General features: G+C 57.4%; 3 protein-coding genes across 3 annotated transcripts; all 3 read right to left on the reverse strand.

Moving 5' to 3' along the window:
• Window positions 1-177: 177 nt before the first annotated feature.
• On the reverse strand, window positions 178-2,133 carry LOC309409610 (haptoglobin-like; the record flags this gene model as incomplete). Its single annotated transcript, XM_082005786.1, has 5 exons — window positions 178-941; window positions 1,148-1,222; window positions 1,470-1,571; window positions 1,728-1,789; window positions 2,129-2,133. 5 exons carry the CDS (start codon window positions 2,131-2,133, stop codon window positions 178-180), a joined length of 1,008 nt encoding a protein of 335 aa, XP_081861912.1.
• A 2,924-nt stretch (window positions 2,134-5,057) lies between these two features.
• On the reverse strand, window positions 5,058-8,344 carry DHODH (dihydroorotate dehydrogenase (quinone); the record flags this gene model as incomplete). The annotated part of the gene is made up of 8 exons (XM_082005822.1): window positions 8,195-8,344; window positions 7,581-7,780; window positions 7,272-7,354; window positions 6,544-6,731; window positions 5,955-6,068; window positions 5,482-5,635; window positions 5,249-5,408; window positions 5,058-5,112 (listed from the first exon to the last, which is right to left on the reverse strand). The coding sequence occupies exons 1-8, from the start codon at window positions 8,297-8,299 to the stop codon at window positions 5,058-5,060; spliced, it is 1,059 nt and encodes a 352-aa protein (XP_081861948.1). The 5' UTR covers window positions 8,300-8,344.
• Window positions 8,345-10,129: 1,785 nt separating this feature from the next.
• Window positions 10,130-15,853, reverse strand: IST1 (IST1 factor associated with ESCRT-III; the record flags this gene model as incomplete). Its single annotated transcript, XM_082005900.1, has 9 exons — window positions 10,130-10,329; window positions 11,287-11,332; window positions 11,900-11,992; window positions 13,094-13,294; window positions 13,706-13,816; window positions 14,174-14,257; window positions 14,570-14,657; window positions 14,919-15,099; window positions 15,766-15,853. The coding sequence occupies 9 exons, from the start codon at window positions 15,851-15,853 to the stop codon at window positions 10,130-10,132; spliced, it is 1,092 nt and encodes a 363-aa protein (XP_081862026.1).
• Window positions 15,854-18,703: the final 2,850 nt, after the last annotated feature.

Here is an 18,703-nt window from a genome sequence, read left to right on the forward strand (position 1 = left end):
CAGCCAAGTGTCCCCCTTTCCCCCCCAGGGGATGCCCTGCAAGGGACCCCACGCAGACCCCCCCCAGGCACCACCCCGGGGGGGAGTCGTGGGCACACACGCACCCGCCGCAGTGCTGAGCGGACGGACAGAGCCTGCAGCTGTGTGGCAGCAGTTTTATTCCCCCACGGTCTCCCCTCAGCCGGCTGCCACCGTCTCCTTGACCCAGGCCAGAACACGCAGCACATCCACGTATACGCCATACTTGGAGGCTGTGCAGGTCTTGTCGTAGCTGAGGATGCCAGCCACGTACCAGGTGTCATCGTTGGGGTCCTGCACGGCAAAGGCGCCGCCAGCATCCCCATAGCACGTATCCTCCCGCAGTTCGCTCATGCCCACACAGAAGGTGTCATTGCTGAGGATGGGCTGGACCCAGTAGGACTCATTCCGCGCCTCGTAGTACTCCCTGCACCTCTCACCCTCTGCCACTGGCAGCATCACATACTTCAGCATGTTGGGAAAGGCAAAGGTGGCACCACGGCCCCAGCCTGAGACGTAGCCCACTCGCCCCGGGCGCACATAGTCCTTCTGGGGCAGGCAGATGGGCATCACCTCCTCTCCGAGGAGCAACTTCTGCTTGAGCTTCAGCAGGGCCAGATCCACAGCCTCTGGGTAACCAGGGTGCAGCACAACACGCTCGATGCCTAAGGCAGGCTGTGGCTGGCTGCCCAGGAAGAGCTGCAGCGTTGGGGCGATCTCCTCTGGCTTTGTGTTCTCACTGTGGTTCAGGTAGACGTTCCTGCCCGTGGTCAGCAGCCACTGGTCACCAATGAGCGTGGCCCCCACAGTGAGGTTGTGGCGGGTCACCAGCCGGCCTTGCCAAGGGAAGCTGCCCTTCCCAGCCAGCAGGCCCCCGATGATGCGCTGCAACTGCCTGGGAGGGTTCTTCGGCTTCCCACACACTGCACAGGGCAGAGCAGGGCCCTGGTGAGCCCTCTGAGGCCAGCAGGTGCCAGATGCCTCCTGACCCACAGCAGCCCCAGGGAGCAGCACTGAAGATGGGGGTTGCAAGCAGCCCATGCAGCCCTTCAGCTGCCCAGACAGATTGCTCACAGCCTCCCATCTGCCCCACCCCTCGCAGCCCCAGCCCCTGCTGCTCTGCTCTCACCTGGCACGCAGACAGGTACGTCCTTGCCAGCTTCAGGGCTCACCCACGCGTGATCCTCATCACACTTGTACGTGCCTTTGGAGGCAAACCAGAGTCAGCACCCCTGCCCTGCAAGCATGGGGAAGAGTCCCCACAGCCAGGGAAGTGTGGAGTTACTTCTACCTCCCCAGGGCTTGTGGGAGCAGGTGTAGCTACTCATACCCTCCAGGAAGTGGCGGGGGGGGGAGGAGGCTGCCATCCGGCATTGGGGCAACCCCATGGATCCCCTGGAGCCAGGGTCAAGCCCTGTTCCTGGGTGCTGTGCCCATGCTGTGTGCCTCACCGTCACCAGAGCCATGCAGCTGGTAGTATGGGTTGCAGCGGTACTTGATCAGGTGCTCCACGTAGCCATGTTCAATCTCTGCAGGCTTTGCACAGCTCCACTCTGCAGGCAGAGGATGCTCAGCTCGCCCAGAGGACCCAGGCCAGGACATTGCCCCCACGTCCGATGAGTCCCTCCCCAGTCCTGTCTTCCCTGCCCCATGCCTGGGCCCTGGCTTCATCTGAGCACCAGTGCTCCCGCCCTTGCCCTGGAAGGTACCAGTGGCAGTTGCAGTCTCCAGCACGGTCCAGGCCAGGCCAGCAATCAGCAGCACTGCAGGTCTGCAGGGAAGAGAGAGCACACTCAGCAGAGGACTCGACCCCCCTGCTCCTGGTCTATGGGATCCACCAGGACCAATGCCCTGGCCAGGTTCATGCCCTGTGCTGGGGCTCCCACCCTGGGAGGGCAGAGGGCCCACCTCACACCCCTGGGGCTGCCCACCAGACACAGCCTGGGCCATGGACCCTGCTGCTGTGGAGCACAAGGCTGCAGTGTTGGGACCTGGAGCGCTTACAGGCACAACACGGGTCCTGCCACAGCCCACAGGGCCAGGTCCTCAGACAGGCAAGCAGAATGGACACAGCACCCAGCATGTGCAGGGACACACAAACATTGCTCACCCCATGCTCATAGCTCCCTCTCCTCACAGCAGCGTCCTTCTGCAGGTCGATGCTGTTCTGGGCTCCCTCCTCCTCCCTTTTATTGCCACCTCCCTTGCTCTGGTGCAGCCCCATGTGCTCCAGACCTCCTGACCCTGCCATATGCAGCCAGAACCTTTCCCAGCAGAAGCAGCACAAAAAGCCCCACCTGGCTCACAGTAGTGCTGGCAGAGGCTCCCGGCAAGCCTGCCAAGCCCCCGTGGGAAGCCAGCGTGCCAAGAGTTTCCGGGATTTTGCAGCTACAAATATGTGGGGAGGGTTCTGGCTGCACATCCTGGCGTTGTGACACCAGCTGAGGTTCAAGTGCAGAGCCAGCCCCCGTGGGGGCACCCAGCAGCCCCCCAGGGCGCAGGCAGCCACCCAAGTGCTGGCAGGTGAAGCTGGGGCACAGGAGCCGAGCACCACCCCACCCTGTGCCTGGCTCTGCCCGCAGCTGGGGTGCACCCTGCCAGCCACCCCACAAAGCTGGGGTGCAGCGGGGCTCAGTGCTGCCAGTGCCCCGGGCAGTGCCCGCCCAGCTGGCCAAGGGGTACAGCAGGGCTGTCCCACAACAGCTCACTGCCCGCTCCAAGGGACTGTGGTCAAGCCCACCTCTTCCCACAAGAACCCACCCCTTCCCGCCCAGCGGGCTCCAGCCCGTGTCCTGGCAGCCCCTGGACCCTTGGGTGCAGGTTGTTTGTTAGCAGAGGCAAGGGCCCAGCCCAGCCTTACGGGAACTTGTAGCAGCAATTGCTGGCCCGTGCCCAGCTGGATGTGTCCAGCCAGCAGCAAGGGCATAGGCAAAAGCACATCGGCCTGCTCTTGTGAGCAGTCTGCTTCCAACAGGAGAACAACCAAGGGGCAGCACAGAGGGGAGCAGGCACCCACCCTCTTATCTCCCCCAGGGTACAAGTGTTGCAGGGAGGCCACCCCAAAACCATCTGGAGCATGTGGGACCAGCCCCGGCCCTGACCCATTGAAGCCCGGCCTGCTGGGTGTCTTGCCAGTGGCCCTCCTGCCCCTCACATGCTCCAGTCCTTCAGGCTCAGGAGGGACATCCGTGTCTGGTCCCAGACACCCCAGAAGAGGGCTTTCCCATCCTGCGCAAGCTTCTTCCCATCTCATGGGGTGCCTGTCCCCCTAAATAATGCAGGGCTTGAGGTCTCCAGCCCAGCACCAGCCATACTCATGCAACCACAATTGAAACACAGAAGGCTAGAGTCCAGCACAGGACACATCAGGGCTTGGCAGCTCCGATCCATGAACTATGCCAGCACTTAGAAAGGCACTGTCCCACTGCAGCAGGCTTGACCCTCTGCAAGAGGCTGCCGAGCCTTGGCAGGCGGGGAAAAACCAACACGAAACTGTGCCTTGGTGCCCACCTGGCAGTCTCAAGGTTAGCTCGGACAGAGACTGCCTGCAGGAAGGTGGAGGAAGCTGCCCCAGCCTGTCCGTGGGGTACAATCCACACACCAGCAGTGTGGGACCATGCTTGAGGCCAGCACAAAGCACTGAATGTCTCCAAACCAGTCATGAATCAGCTGCAGAGCACAGACAGGACTGTCATGGGACAAGGTAAAACTCAGGCTCATTCCCACAGGCGTGACAGCCACCCTCTGACTGGGAGAGGAAGCACCTCCCAGGCCCTCTCCAGAGAAAGGACATCAAAACCTTGGCCCAAGGGACCAGGTCACATCCCTGTTGGAGCAGCAATAAGCACCACCTGTCCAAAGCAGAGAATCTAGGAAAGATGCTGGTGCAGACACAGCCCTGACGTAAGCCAAGTGCTGCTGAGAGCAGAGTCAGCAGTCCTGCTCTTCCTGTACACAAGTTTGTTTTAGTGAAGTGCTGTTACACAATCCTGCTCTGCAGGGTGGATTGCAAGAAGCTGCAGAGGGAACGCTGAGTCCCGGTCAAGCCGCGTTGCTCAAGAAAGGCCTGAGAGGACCACAGGGAGTTCAGAGTAAAGCAGCAGTCAACACCGGAGGCCCCAAAGACAAAACCAACAGCCTCCAGAAGCATGAACGACCAGGGCCTTTCCATAACAAGTGATGAAGCTATCTCCAAACATCTACTGTTGGAGCCATTGCTACTGGCAGCAAAGGGAAGAAATGGTGCCCAGTACCTCCCAAGGGCCCCAGCCTCAGGCAGAGGTCCCTGGTGAGCTTTGCGTGGATCCATCCCAGAGCCCAGACACCCTGTGGCTTCTACCACTGGGAAAAGATGCACTGACCAGAAACAACATAAGAGAGCTGATCCTGCTCAGCTGAGGAGAGCCAGGCCATGTCCCCCCAACCCAAGGGGTGTCCCCAGAACAGCACACAGGACCAGGTGAGCCAAAACATTTATTGACACTTGGGCAGGACCCAGCGCCTGCAGGTTTGTTACAGGACTGCATGCACAGAGGGGAGGAGGGCAGACCCCCGGCAGAGGCTGCAGTGCAGGAGGACCAAGCACCAGCCAGAGCAGGCAGCATGGTCTGTGGGGTCCCTGGGAGAAGGGACACCCAATACACTGCTTAGCCCACGGCTCTGGGCAGTAACACCAGGGAAGGTGTGCTTCCACGGGGAAGCGCTGCAGCAGGAGCCGGGGCACAGGACTGCCTACAGCCTGCAGGGCTGTCCCCTCAGGGGCCTTCCTCACTGCCCAGCAGAACCTTACCCAGTGCTGGTTTCTGCTGGGGAGCCCAACCCACAGGAAAGCCAAAATACGGCCCTGGACAGCAGCACCAGGGTGGAGGTCCCCTGCCCTGCTCCCCACCAGTGCAGCCCCAGCTTCACCTGTCACTGACTCTTCTCAGGGGCTGAGACGAGGACCTCAGCTCAGTCCCAGCCTGCCCAGCACTGGAAGCATCAGACCTGTCCCTTCTTGGCCACAGCTCCTCCCAGCTAGGCCTTGGTTCTGCAGCACGTCAGCACCGGTGATCTGCTCCAACCGCCTCCATGACATTCTTGAATCCCTGCTCCCTAACCAGGGACAGCGTGTGACAGCCTCGCACTGTGGCTCGGCCCCACGGTACCACTGCTTGTGTATCAGCACACAGCTGCCAGAGCCACGCTGGGCCCAGGGGCTCCCTGGGGAAGAGCCTGGCCCCTCACTCACCTCAGCAGCTCCTCCAGTTCCCGCTTCACCGCACCCACCACTAGCGGCCCGTGGTACACAAGTGCCGTGTACATCTGCACAAGCGAAGCTCCAGCACGGATCTTCTCCAGGGCATCATGCCCGCTGCTCACCCCACCAACTCCAATGATGGGTACCTGGCCTGTGGGCCGGTGCCGGGTCAGGACAGCACGGGCGATGCCAGCACGCGCCCCCAGGGCCTGCCCCGCCCCTACCTCGGGTGAGGGAGTACATCTCCCTGATGGTCTGCGTGGAGAGCTCCCGCAGGGGCTTCCCGCTGAGGCCCCCAGGCTCTGTGCGCTGCCGGCTCCGGAGGCTGCTGGGGCGGCTCACGGTGGTGTTGCTGACAATCAGCCCATCCACACCTAGCTGAGGGGGGCAGCAGCATGAGGTCTCAGCTGCCACGAGCAGCCCCTCACTTTCGTCCCCAGGCTGCCAGGCCCGGACCTTCCTGGCAAGTACCCCAGAAATGTGACTCAGGACAAAGCAGCTGCCTCTCACTGCCTGGACTGTCTTCAAGGTCCAGGTGACACTCACAGGCTCTCACGGACTCAGAGCTACCCAGGACACCAGCCAGAGCGCTGCAGGTCTGCCTGTCCCTTCAGAGAGGTGACTTGCCGAGAGCACTGCAGTCCTGCCCCCGCGCCATGCAAGGCGCAGCAGGAGGCACACCAGCCCAGTTCCTCACCTCACAGACGACGCCAGCAATGTCCTGCTTGTCCTGTGCAGTGAGGTCAGGGGCAATCTTCACCAGCACGGCTGGCTTGCGCTCGCATGGCAGCAGGTCCCTCTCCGCCAGCACCTGGAGGGGGACACGTGGGGGCACAGAGCAGCTCGTGGTGGGGGAACACCTCCTGCCCTGGACTGGGGGAGACGTGTACACCCACCGCCACAGGCAGCACATGGGCAGGCCCTGCTCTCCCTACATGGTGCTGTCGAGGGGACAGGCACCCTATGGCACAGGGCCTGGTGCACATGACCTGCACAGGACCACAGCGACTCCCAGTGCTGTGGGGTGGGTGGCTCGCTGCCCCCACGCAGAGGCAGAGCAATGCCTCACTGCCTACTCCTTTGCTGGACTACAGCACCCCAGTGAACCCTGTGCCAGCAGCTGATCAGGGGACATCTCGGTGGCTCTGCCCACCACTCTGGGTAGCCACCACGCTCTGCCCTGTGCTGGGGCAAACCCACTGGCTGGAGCAGAGCAGGCGCTGACAGGGGACAGGATGCATCCAGTGCTGCAGCTGTGGTCTGGGTTGACTGTGAGGGTGACCAACCTTGGTCAGCAGGTCCTGCAGCTCAGCCTTGCCCTGCAGGTCCCGCAGTCCTGGGGTGTTTGGGCTGGACACATTCACAACGAGGTAGTCAGCCAAAGGGCCCAGTGTCCGGACCCCAGCCATGTAGTCAGCTGCAGCATCAGTAGAGCTCTTGTTCTTGCCCAGGTTGACTCCAAGGGGCATTCCCTCTGGAACACAGACACGGCTGAACCAGGGCAGCAGGACCAACCCAAGGGGCCAGAGCACCTGACAAGCGAGGCCTCAGGACCAGCTAAAAATCAAGACAGGCACATGCAGGCCATGTGCTTCACAGGGGTGGTCTTGGGACTGTCCTGCAGCCACAGGAGTATTACCACAGCTGCCCCGGTCAGCACCGTCCAGCACCGCAGCCTCCAGCCTGGCCAGCTGGCAGAGGCTGCCCTCAGAAACAGCCCAGCTATGGCTCTGTTGGCTTTAGCTAGTCTCAGCAGACTCATCCTGCCCAAAGCAGCAAATGGAGCTTCTATCATAAGGAAAATGGCAGGAGAAAGGCACCTGGTCACAGTCTCAAGGGGAAAGAGGCTACAGCCCTAAGAGGGTTCCTACTGTCTGAGTGCACCTCACTCTGACCAGGACCTTCCCGTGCCTGGACACTGGTGTTACACACATTTCCTGGCCTACAACTATGGGGGAGACCCCAAACCGCCCCCTGCAGACCCCAAGAGCAAAGGCTTATAAGCTTGTCTCACCACCAGTGAGCCTGAGCTGTGTCTCCTGGCGGGCCCGCAGCCTGCGCTCCACTGCTATGTGGCCATGGCTGTTGAATCCATACCTGCACCAGCACAGACAAGGTTCAGGTGTGGGCCGGTGTCCACAAGCCCTGAGCAGGACACAGGAGAAACACAAGGGGGACATATGGTCTCTGCAGCTCTGCTCAGCACATCCAACTCAAGAGCTACCACAGCACAGACCACAGAGCTGGGACCACCCAAGCAAACACTCTCCCTCTGGGCGGGCAGTCTGTGGGACGCCACAGAGCGGCCACCCTCAGATCCCACCTGTTAATGACAGCCTCGTCCTCCACCAGCCTGAAGACCCTGGGTCTGGCGTTCCCTTCCTGGGGCTTAGGTGTGACAGTCCCTACTTCCACAAAGCCAAAACCCATCTTGTACAGCCCGTCCACAGCCTCGCCCTGCTTGTCGAAGCCGGCCGCCAGACCTACTGGGTTGCGGAACCGCTGCCCGAGGACATGCACCTCCTGTGGGGCAGGGGCTGGGTCACACACCGGCAGCCAAGAGGGCCAGAGCCCACCGACACCAGGAGCCACAGCCTCACTCCAGCCTCCACAGGAGCAGCCCCAGCCACCTCCCCTTGCTCTGCCTCACAGGGTGCTCTCAGCAGGCGCCTGCCCAGGGGGACCCAGTGCTTCTGCCGGAGCCATCTCCTGCACCCCGGGCTGCCCCAGGAGCACCGCCGGGCACCGCCGCCGGCAGAGCTCATCGCCCCCCACGGACCGCGACGAGCCATCCTGCGACGCGGCCACCTGCCCACCCCCCGGGCCCTGCGATCGCCCTGCCGCCACCACCCCCCAACCTGGTCCCCGACACACCCCACCACCATCATCCCATCCCCCCGCCCCGGTCCCCGGCTCTCCCCCGCCCCAGAGCCGCACCAGCGCGGGGCCGTCGGGGCGGGCGGATGGCAGCAGCCCAAGGGCGGCAGCGCGCAGGGCCAGGCCGTGGGCGGCCTCTGCGGGGAGGGCGCGGAGCGCGGGCATCACCGCCGCCGCGTAGAGCCGCTCGTCACCCGTCGCCAGCGCCGAGCCCAGCAGCAGCCCGCAGCCTCCCAGCGCCGTCGCCAGCGCCCGCAGCCGTCCCTGCGCCAGGTCGTCAGCAGCGTGCCCGCACCGTCCTGTCCCGTCCCGTCCCGGCGCCCCGCCCGCATCCCATCCCAGCCCTAGCCCCCCACACCCATCCCATCCCGGCTCCCCGCCCGCCTCGCAAACCGGCACTGGCATTCCGCCCGCATCCCGTACCAGCCCCCGCCCCGGCACCGCCCCCATGCCGTCCTGTCCCCCACCCCGGCACCGCCTGCTCCAGCCCCACCCGCCCCTGGCCAAGCCTGACAGTCCGAGGGACCCCGTGAGCACGTCCCGCCGGGCCGCCGCCTCCTCCCGGCTCCCCCCGCTGCCCCCAGAACCCCCGGACCGCCCCGGAGCCCGCCGGCCGCTCACGCGCAGCGCCGCCATCTGCTCAGTCCGACACGTGGCGGGGCACTTGCGGGAGCCTGCCCCGATGATTGGCAGAGGCCGGACTCTCCCAGCCAATAGACGCGCAGCAGGACACGAGACAAACGGCAAGTGGCGGCACCCCCGGTGGCAGAGCCTGCAGTGAGACCGGCCTGACCCCGCCCCCGGGCGTCCCCGGCCCCGCCCCGCGCGGGTGTACCGGCAGCCAGCCCGCGCCCCGCCGCACCGCCCGCTCCCCGAGCGGGGCACTGGCACAGCAGCGAGGGGGCTGCCACAGTGCAACCGCCAAAGAAATGTACGCCCCAGCGCCCACGGACACCGCTGCTCACAAGCCTAGACTTTATTGGGAACCAACCCGAGAGGTACAAATCAAGCAAAAACTCCACAGAAAAGTTTTGTGAAAGCGTTATGTACAGATACATCACCGGGAAGAGAGCCAGTCGCGTTCAGCAGGCCCCCGCACATGGGAGCAGCGCCAGCCGGCCTGGCCCAGGGGTAAACAGGGCCCCCAACACAGATCCTGACCTTGGTGCTCGGTACGCTTAGTGCCCAACGAGAAAGGAGCTGGTGCAGTCCACAGCACAGCCAGCGCACACCGTAACGCTCCGCTAGCCCTCTGCCCGGCCAGCTCACAGGCCCTGCAGGTCCAGGCGGAACATGCCACTGCACAAGAAAGTGTCGAGTGCCGCCCTCCTACGAACAGGGAGCAGACCCTCCGGCTGAGAATGCAGCGAAGGCCACAGAGGGCTCCCCAAGAGTCCAGGGGGAGCTAACGAGGACATCGGCTTCCAAGGCAAACTGCAGCCAGATACATGGCCAGAGTGCCACACAGCCTCAAGGGCAATGCCATGCCTCCTTATGACTGTATTCCCTGCCTCAGCCCCCATTAGCTCAAAGTCTTACCACGGGGACTTAATCACCCTTTCCATACAGGCCACTGAGCGGAGAGGGGCTGGTTGTGGATGATGCTGCCCTTGAGACCACCAGGGGAGAGGAGAAAGCCCTGTCCTGTTTCAGCCTTCACCTTCCTTTCTCTATGGGAGGGGGAACAGAGCCACTGCAGAGGCAGCCAGGAATGGCACCCAGAATGTCAAGCACAGCATTGCTGTAGAGCTACCAGACTGACAGGAGCTGTTCCCTGCTCCAGTCTCAAAAGATTCCCCACAGTTCACCTCCTGGAGCAACAAAGATTGGGAAAGCGGCAGCATTTGGTTTAAGTACAGCAGGAAGAGAGCTCAAAAAGAAGAGCGCATTCATTTGAGGTTAATATGGGAAACCAATTCCAAGGGGAGTCTGTTTCAGAGAGAAGCAGCTGCCACAGCTCCTGCCCCTCACGTTGGAGTTACAGCCCAGTTAGTTTTATGTTTTCTTCTTTAGCTCTTCAAATCTCCGAGAAAGATCATCAAAGTCAATGTCTTCAGAGGCAGAAGAGTTGGCGCCAGCAGATGCTGTTGGCAGCGTATCTGGCACAGATGGTAATTCAGGCAGCACAAAGTTATCAAAAGTATTAGGAGCTCCAGCTCTTGGTTTAGGAGAAGCTTCTGACTTGGGCCCAGGCCCTATTTAGAATAAGAGAAATATCATTTCACCTCACCATCATCACTCGCACCAGGCCAAACAGAGCCACACAAAAGCTAAAGGCCATTGTACCAAAAAAGCAGTACCATTGTATTTTTCTGAACAGGACCAGCAGTCACGCACCTCCAACTGCACATAGGCTTGATGGAGAAAAACCACAGGTTTCAGGTTTACATGGCCACAGGGGGCTGCAACCATGGCAGATCTAGACTGGTGACCTTATCCTATGGCTGCACCAGACAGTAGGAGATCCCTCTCCACTGCCCATAAACAGCTGCAGGTGCGCTGAAGCTCCCACATGCCAATACTGTCTGGACTGCACCACAGGGATTCAAAGTCCCAGTTCTCTCCATTCCAACACTTCCTAAAGATATATGCAGGTATCACATACTGTCACCCAGCTGCCAAACTGGGTGCCAAAATTCAATTGTGACGCATGAAGCATCTCGTAAACCTTTAGGCAGATGGACCAAGGGATAACAGCTACCTCTACTAGACCTGCTCTGCTGTATGCAGCCTCAACGCTGACATTAGTAGAAACCCATCTACCCTCTTAGTGCTTGTCTCATGCTGTTGCTGCAGAACAATATTATTTATGCAGTGTAAAAAAACATTATCACTCAGAAATTTTTCTCATTTTACCCTGCCATACCCTGTACTTGGTCTGATGAGACAGCTTAAGCTGGAGACCCAGTACAGACTCCAAAGTCAAACTCTAGTTCTTGAGTTTCCCAGTGGGAGTCTGGATCCTCCCTGTTTTGAGAGGATACTCTCCATTTCCATCAGAGTCCTCTCCAAACTCAAATCCTGCTCTCAAGATGTGTCGAGTTCTACACGTTGTTCCCTGTACGGAAAGCTTCCTCCCAGGGACACTGGGATCCCAAGCTAACCACAGCCTCTAACTGCCCTGGATTTCCCATACCTCTTGACATACTCACCAGCAACCGGCGCAGAAGTGTCCTTGTCAGCATTAGGCTCATCAATCTGGAAAAGACTCTCAGTTACTACAGCTCACTCTACTACTAGGCATAGCATCACATAGGTGTGCAGGCACTGCTCATGGTCAACAGCAGCCACACCTGAGCAGCACACAGAGCAATGCATACCCCAGCCCTCCCCAAGGCGGCAGACAACCTTGGCCTCCAGCACACCCACAAGAATCTGCCTCTCTTCCCAAGAAAAGGGGGCAGTGCTTCAACTTTAAGGGCGATAACCCTTCACATTGAAGAAAAAAAAAAAACACAACAGAATTTGTGGACTCTACTTATTAACTGTTTATCACCATTTTAACAATGCAGTAAAATAAATCTTAGCTTTTCTTTGTAGCCAAAACAGCCAGCTGACTGAGGAACTTTTCCTCAGGAGTTATTCTCCGGTGACATCCACTCAGTGATTCACCACACCCATAAGCAATGGCAACCACCACCCCAAAAGCTCCAAAGTTTGACAGCAATGTGCTTAACGAACATTTGCCTTTTCTGTGGCTACCACTGCACTCTTTTTGAGGTTCCCTCTGCTGCCTAACAATGGTGATTCAGCTCAGGCACTTACAGTCTCATATGTCGGTGGGGTTGCCGGAATTGGTGGTGGATGGATGTTAGTGAAAGGTTGGTAAGTCCCCATGGGCAGGCCACTGAAGTTCTCCTGTACAGAGAGACTACAGTCATGCACCAGACTACTCACCTGGGAGAGCAACCATGGGATGCAATACACCTATAGCTGCTGCTGGAGTCAGAGGAAGTAGTAGTCCAAGATAAACACAGGCAAGTATCCAACCTGATACAGTTTATACTTACTAAGAAAAAATTTTAAACTATTAAGTCAGATGTAGTCAGCTGGAGCAATAAGAGCTGTGGATTATTCTAAAGAACGAGCATAACTAAACACTTCATCTTTCACAGCATTAGAAGTACCAGGACAAAAAGGGTGATACCCTTAAGCACACCTGAGCCATTTCTCCTGAGTGCAGTATCACAAAACAGGAAGGAGGTCTCTGGCTCACTCGAGGCTTTGTATTACTCTTACTTGTAACACAACAGTGTCTCAAAGACCTAGGCTTGACACAAGTCCTGAGCATATTTATGCCTGGGCCTTCAGCCAGCTGATGATACTCGGCCCAGATCTTCCACAAAAAAAACCTGCAGCATTGCTAGGACCATATTAATGCTCCAAGCCATCCCACTGTTCTGCCACTCTCCAGCCTACATGGATATGCTGTAAATGACTGAATTCAGAGAACAGTGCTTTTTTCAGCTCCCACCTTCCACCCTCACAATAAATCATCTCCAAGAGCCATTGGCCTGGTCCCCTCCCCCGGCAGGTCTGAAGGCAGGGCACTTCTGCATTTTTTTGTGCTGTTGCTACCACACAAAACTCACCTGATTGCCTTGACTGAATCTTGGCACACTACCAGCCTACCAACTTCAAAGTGCAGCTCCAACCCCTGGCCAAAAGCCTGACAGTCAGAAGACTGCCTTGGGAGTTAAGTCTGGACTCCTCTGTTCCCTGAAGGCAAAGAGGGCTGGCTGGAGAACAGGGGTACGAACCTCCACAGTCAAGCAGCAACATGAAGCTTCAGCTGCACTGCCAACAATTTCCGTTCCATGCAGTCTCACAGCAAGACAATGGCCTCCTGACACATCAAGCTACCAGGTATGGACACACCCCAATCAGCAGGCACAGGGCTAAGCACCACAGCTGGAGTCTTCCACAGAAAAAGGGAATGCTCAAAGCAAAGGCACTTACCAGTCCCTCTGGAGGCGGACAGGAGAAGGGCGGATTTGGTGTTGGCATGGGCATAGGCATCATCACTGGCATGGGTACTATTCCATCAACCAGTGGGGCTGTAAATCCACCACCTCCGCCCCCTCCATGGCCACCCTTCTTCACATCATCTGTGAATCCCACATCAATCAGATCTGCCTCTCCACCTGCAGGGGCTTCAGCCTGGAAAGGGTGGAAGAATTCTGCTCACCACCACATCTCTATTCTGCTCACCACCACATCTCTATTCTGATCACAGCGCTCTGAACAGCATTAGATGGAGCATTGGCACAACACAACAAAGGCACAACATAACAAGGACAGAACAGACAACAGCTACACAGTTGATATAAACGGGAATCAGAAACGGAACCAGACCATAGTACCACTAACTATGGCCACATGCTGTAGGGCTGTGGAAAGGAGCAGGGATCATGCTATGCTAGGGCTGTCTAGAAGATACCAAAGCACAATTACCACTGAGCTCACTGCAATGCCACAGCCCTGTGCTCTAAAAGCCCACACAGCACTAACGGGACATTTCAGCCACTGGAACATGGAAGGGAGCTCCAGACTTGCAGGTCCCTCACTCACCATCACCACTGAGTCAGGCTCATAGGGCACATTGTAGTTCTTCGCAATCTCGATGAGGTATCTCTCCACCAGGATCTTGGGTGGTGCCTCCACACTCAGCTTGTGCATCAGCTGGAACACAAGGGTGCAGAGACACTCATCAGGACCGGGGCAGCACAGCACAGCCCAGCCTTGGGGAAGCCTTTCCTCCCAGTACAGCACTGCTGCAGAGGAGGCTGCTGGCAATCACAGGCCAGGGCTCCATGTGCTCTGCTCCTCTCTATCCACAGGCAGCACAGCAGGGCCCCGCCTGTCAGGGACCTCCACACTATGCTCCCACACAGGCAGGCCCCCAGCAGCACAGCTAGCCCACCCTACTCTGCAGTGAGCCACAGGCATCAGCCGCCGGCCACAGGAAAAAGGGGCGGAAAGGCACAGCAGGCATGTCTGTTCTGCCAGCTGGCTACAGCTGTTCCACCAGTTCCTTACCCTGTCATTGACTGTCCCAATCTGGTTTGTCCGGCACAGCTTCCCGTACTCCTTGCTGTACTTGGCACACAGCTGGTCAGCAACCTGCAGCAGGAGAGAAACTCTGGAAACATGCACACCCCATCCCACAGAGCACATCTGCTGTAGCTGCTACAGCTGACACCCCCCCCACACCCCCAGTTCACCCTCATTTCTGCCACTGAGTGCCCCAGTTGAGCAGCCTTAGCCATCCCTGATGCTCCACGGACACCTATACTGGGGTTTCCACCTGCAGAGACCATAAAAACATGTCCCCTGCCTTAATGAGACAGAGTCCCAGACAAAGGCTTCCACCAGTTTCTGGCAGTGTCACCCCCACCCCTGCATGCATAACACTCCTCAAACAACCCTACTCACAATCTTCAACTCAGACACTTCTGACTGGAGTCGTGGTGCAGCCCAAATCAGTGTAGACACTGCTTCTGCCAGGCCAGAGTCCAGCTCCCTGAGGACAACAGAAGACAATCCTATCTCTACACGAAGCACCTAGTCTTTGCTGCCCTCAATCTGCTTAGCCTGAAGTCCCCATCCTCAATGCTGGGCTCGTCTCTTCCCTGACTGGGAAGAAAAGGTCTCTGGAGGCCCTAGGACACTGAGATAAACACAGGTGCCCTTCCTTAGCCCAGGCCTGCCCCAGCAGTACCCCTCCCTGAGCCCAGGGGACCTGGACCCTCTCCCACAGCACACCCCCTAGGCCAGAGCTTACTTCATGGACTGAATCAAGCCAAAGCGGGCTAGCAGCAGATCGCAGTACAGCTCCAGGATCTCCATGGCCTCCACAAGGTAATCTTCACGGATGATGTGCTCCACACGAATCCTGGCACGCTCATCTTTTCCGGCTGCTAGATAATCTGCAATCTCCTTCCTTGCCTTCTGGGCCAACTCAGCTACAGCACATATCCCCAAGGCCAGTCACTGTGCTGGCAGGGGCTGCTGCCTCCATACCCACCCACAGTCCCCACCACACATAAAGCCATCATGAGCTTCTCTCTCTCCTTCATCGAGCCTCTGCAGTGCAAGACATTCAGCCATGGCTTGGTGGAGCCCTTGCGCCTAGGTCCTAGCACACTAACTCACCGAAGAAAGGAGAGTGAGCTTTCACCTGCTAGAAACACCCCTCCACCTTCAATCTCCCGGCAGAATCAATCAGAACCATGAATCTTATCTGTGTCTAGTCAGGGCAGGGCAGAACAGCACAGCTGGGGAAAGCCTCCCACAGGACCCAAGAAGTTCCTCACTATGCTATGGGCACAGAAAGCCCAGAAAGGCCTTCTGGGGCAAACTGGCATGTCCCTCCACATACAGCCCACGGCTATCATCCCATTCATCCCATAAATTGCACTCCAACAGCTGCCACACGTTGTGGCCAGTCTGCTCCCCTGGGTACTTGTACACTAGGGTCAGACTGCAAGGCCTGGGTCCAGCAAGGAAGAGCAAAAGGTTGCTCCATAATCAGCCCATGAAAGTACCCTGACGCCAGAAAAATCTTCTCTTCAAATCTCTTGAGCCCCAAAAGCATCCTGGATCTCACACCTGCCCCCTCAAATACTCACTCTTCTTTTTCTCCAGCAGTTTGAGGCGATTGATGACAAGGCGCAGGTTGACTCGCAAGCGCTCAGCTTTGAATCCAGAGCCCAACATGATAAACGCTTTCTGTGGGAGAAAAGGGGAAGGTCATTGGAACCAGCAGCTGCTGGTCATGCCAGAAGGACACCAGTCCCTCTTTACTTGGGGGAAAAAACCCTCCAATTCTCCAAACAGGTACAGGCCTGCTATTCCTGAATCTGGTATTTTACAAACGACTGGACCTACAGCACTCATTGTTCCCTTTCCCACTTTACAAGCATGCACTTAACCAAGGCCACCAGGGAATAGAAACTTCCTTGATATTCCCATTCTGACAGACTGAATCTCAATCCCAGAAACAGATGTAAGATTATAAAAAACTGGACTACTCCATAAATAGGAACAGGTTTAGAAAACATACCCTAAAACTCTTCTTTTACAAGAAGTTAAAGGCCTGGGTCTATTTAATCTAGACAAGTGACGCTAGCCACTGTTGTGAATACCAGAGAACAGCAAAGTTTTAAGAATGTTAGACAAACCTCTACCAGCAGTGGTCTAGGAAAATGTGATTGTGCCTCAGTTCAGCAAGGTGAGCTTACTGAGACAGTGTTTTGAGGTTCCATTCAGCCCTAGATTTTGAAGAAGCCCAAGTGGAAAAAACCCTCAGATTTCACAATAAACAGCATAGCTGCTAAAAGACATGCTTTCATTCCCTTACTTTGAAAGATGAGGGAAGTAAACCAATGCCTCAAGATGTCATCTGCAACAACTATCACAGTCAAATCCCTCCCCATGTTACTTCATTGACAAAACCATATTTTTAAAGAAACATGGAAGTCAATTGCAAGAACCAAGCCAACCTCTGTCCTATTAACATGCAAATTGCAAAACAGCTGTATGATTAACCCACGGACTGCACAAACTAAGGTTGTAACAGTCCTGTCATCAGAAGGAAAAAGTTGCCATTCCATATTCCCCACACTCTTCCTGCTTACTGAACATGTGCTCTGGCACTTCTCCAGTCTCTCATGAGCCAGTTCAACTCATCAGTCCTACAGAAAACCACCTGAGAAGACACTTTATTACAGCATTTTGTTATGCCAAGACCTGTTTATCAAAAAATCCTTCTCATAGAGCTATCACATAGAAAGACCTTGGCTTGTACCCGAAGGACACACTGGAGCAGCCTTTTGGATAGCGATAGCATTTTGTGTATAACTATGGGGTTTAAGTAAGTTTTATTACTATCTAGAGTATATCCAGTTTACTTAGCTCATTTATCCACGTCAGTACAGTTATTTCAATGATGAACAGAACCAACCAAGCTCAAAAGACATTGCTATGGAAATATATATGCATGATATAAGTCTGATGCCATAAAAAGCAAATTTTGCCCTCTGTAACCAGAACATACTCCTACAACATTAGAATAACTTTATATAGTGTTGCAAACAACAGTCTCAGCACAAGTTACAATGTCTCTGTAAAAGTGCCTATTAAATATTCTGATTAACAACAACCAGTTTTAACAAATTAATCCAAAAATACAGACATTAAGTAGCAGCCAGCTCACCACCCATTTTTTTTGCAACCATCCTGCTGTCATACCAAGAAGTTTTGTTGCCCCCACTGCCCCGCGTGAGGCTCTCAGCCAAGCTGCTGTAGAAAGACGGATCCAGTTCTTCCTTCCCTGTAGCTTGCCTTCCCGTCCCTTCCTGTAGACGCACTGCTACTCTGACCAGACCGAGATTAACCTTTATTCGCATAGCAATTAGCCTGTTGCTAAGGCGGTTTCCAGGTGCATTAGTCACCCAGCGAGACTCGCCGCGTAGCTGCCCAATGGCCAGAGCTAGTTCAGAGAAGCGCGCAGGCACCGCAGGAGACCCTGGGTTAGCTTTACCGCCGCAGCTGCACCCTGACAGGGCTGAGGGGGAAGAGATCCCGATCCCTTTCCGCTGCCGTCCCCAGCGAGGTGGCGCCGAAGGAACGTCCCACAGGGCGGGCGGGGCAGGCTAGCGGACAGTTGGGGCAAAGCATTCACCTCACTACCAGCATCTTCTCGGCCACGGAGCCCGCCCCAGCCCCACTCACCAGCCGCCCCTCCGCGTAAGCTCCAGACACCCAAAATGGCTACCTCCGGCCGCACCGCCTCACCGCGTGCGGAGGGATCCACGCAGCCGGCACTCCCCACTCCTTCTCCGAAGCACGACCGAGCTGATACGGCGGAGAGGCCGCAAGAAGTGTCTTTCGCACCAACGCGGTGACGTCCCGGGAGAGAAGCGGGAGCAGCACAAGCGAGGAGAGCGGCGCAGAGGGACTAAATGACACAGCGGAGGGATCCTCGTCGAAGTATATGATAGTACTCGCGATAAGAGCCCGCCGGCACCTGTCCCGCGGTGCGTAGGTTCCGGCAGCACAGCGTTCCGCTTGCGGCTCCCTCTGCCCTTTTATCGTGAGCCCCGCCTCTACGGGCCACGAGAGCCTCTCGGCTGAAGGCACTGCGCCGGGTCGCGGGCGGACGGACGGAGGGTTCTCCGGTTCTCTGAGGGCCAGGCGGCGGTGGCGCCTCCGTGAGGAACGTTCGGACCGAGGCTGAGCCCTGTCCCGGTCCCCGCAGTCCTGCCGCTGCGTTTCTCCGGGGCGGCGCAGCCCCGAGGGTAAGCTGGCCCGGCGCGAGTGTGAGGCTGTGCCCGCAGGCCCCTGCGGAGGCCGCTGCTCTGGGGCTGACGGTGGCCAGCGGGGGGAAGCAGCCCAGAGGCCCCCGCTCAGCGGTGCGGGGTGGTTCATTTCTAAACGGGCGCATGAGTTCAAAACGTACGTGGTGGCTTTTAGTTTAATAGTAAAATCGTAATTTTTGACCTTGCAGGATAAGCGAGATTCTGGTGAGCATTGGTAGCACAGGGGTGGTCGCTTCCCGACACGGGC

The sequence above is a fragment of the Phaethon aethereus genome (genome assembly GCF_964289735.1).
Source record: "Phaethon aethereus genome assembly, chromosome: 13".
NCBI lineage: Eukaryota > Metazoa > Chordata > Aves > Phaethontiformes > Phaethontidae > Phaethon > Phaethon aethereus.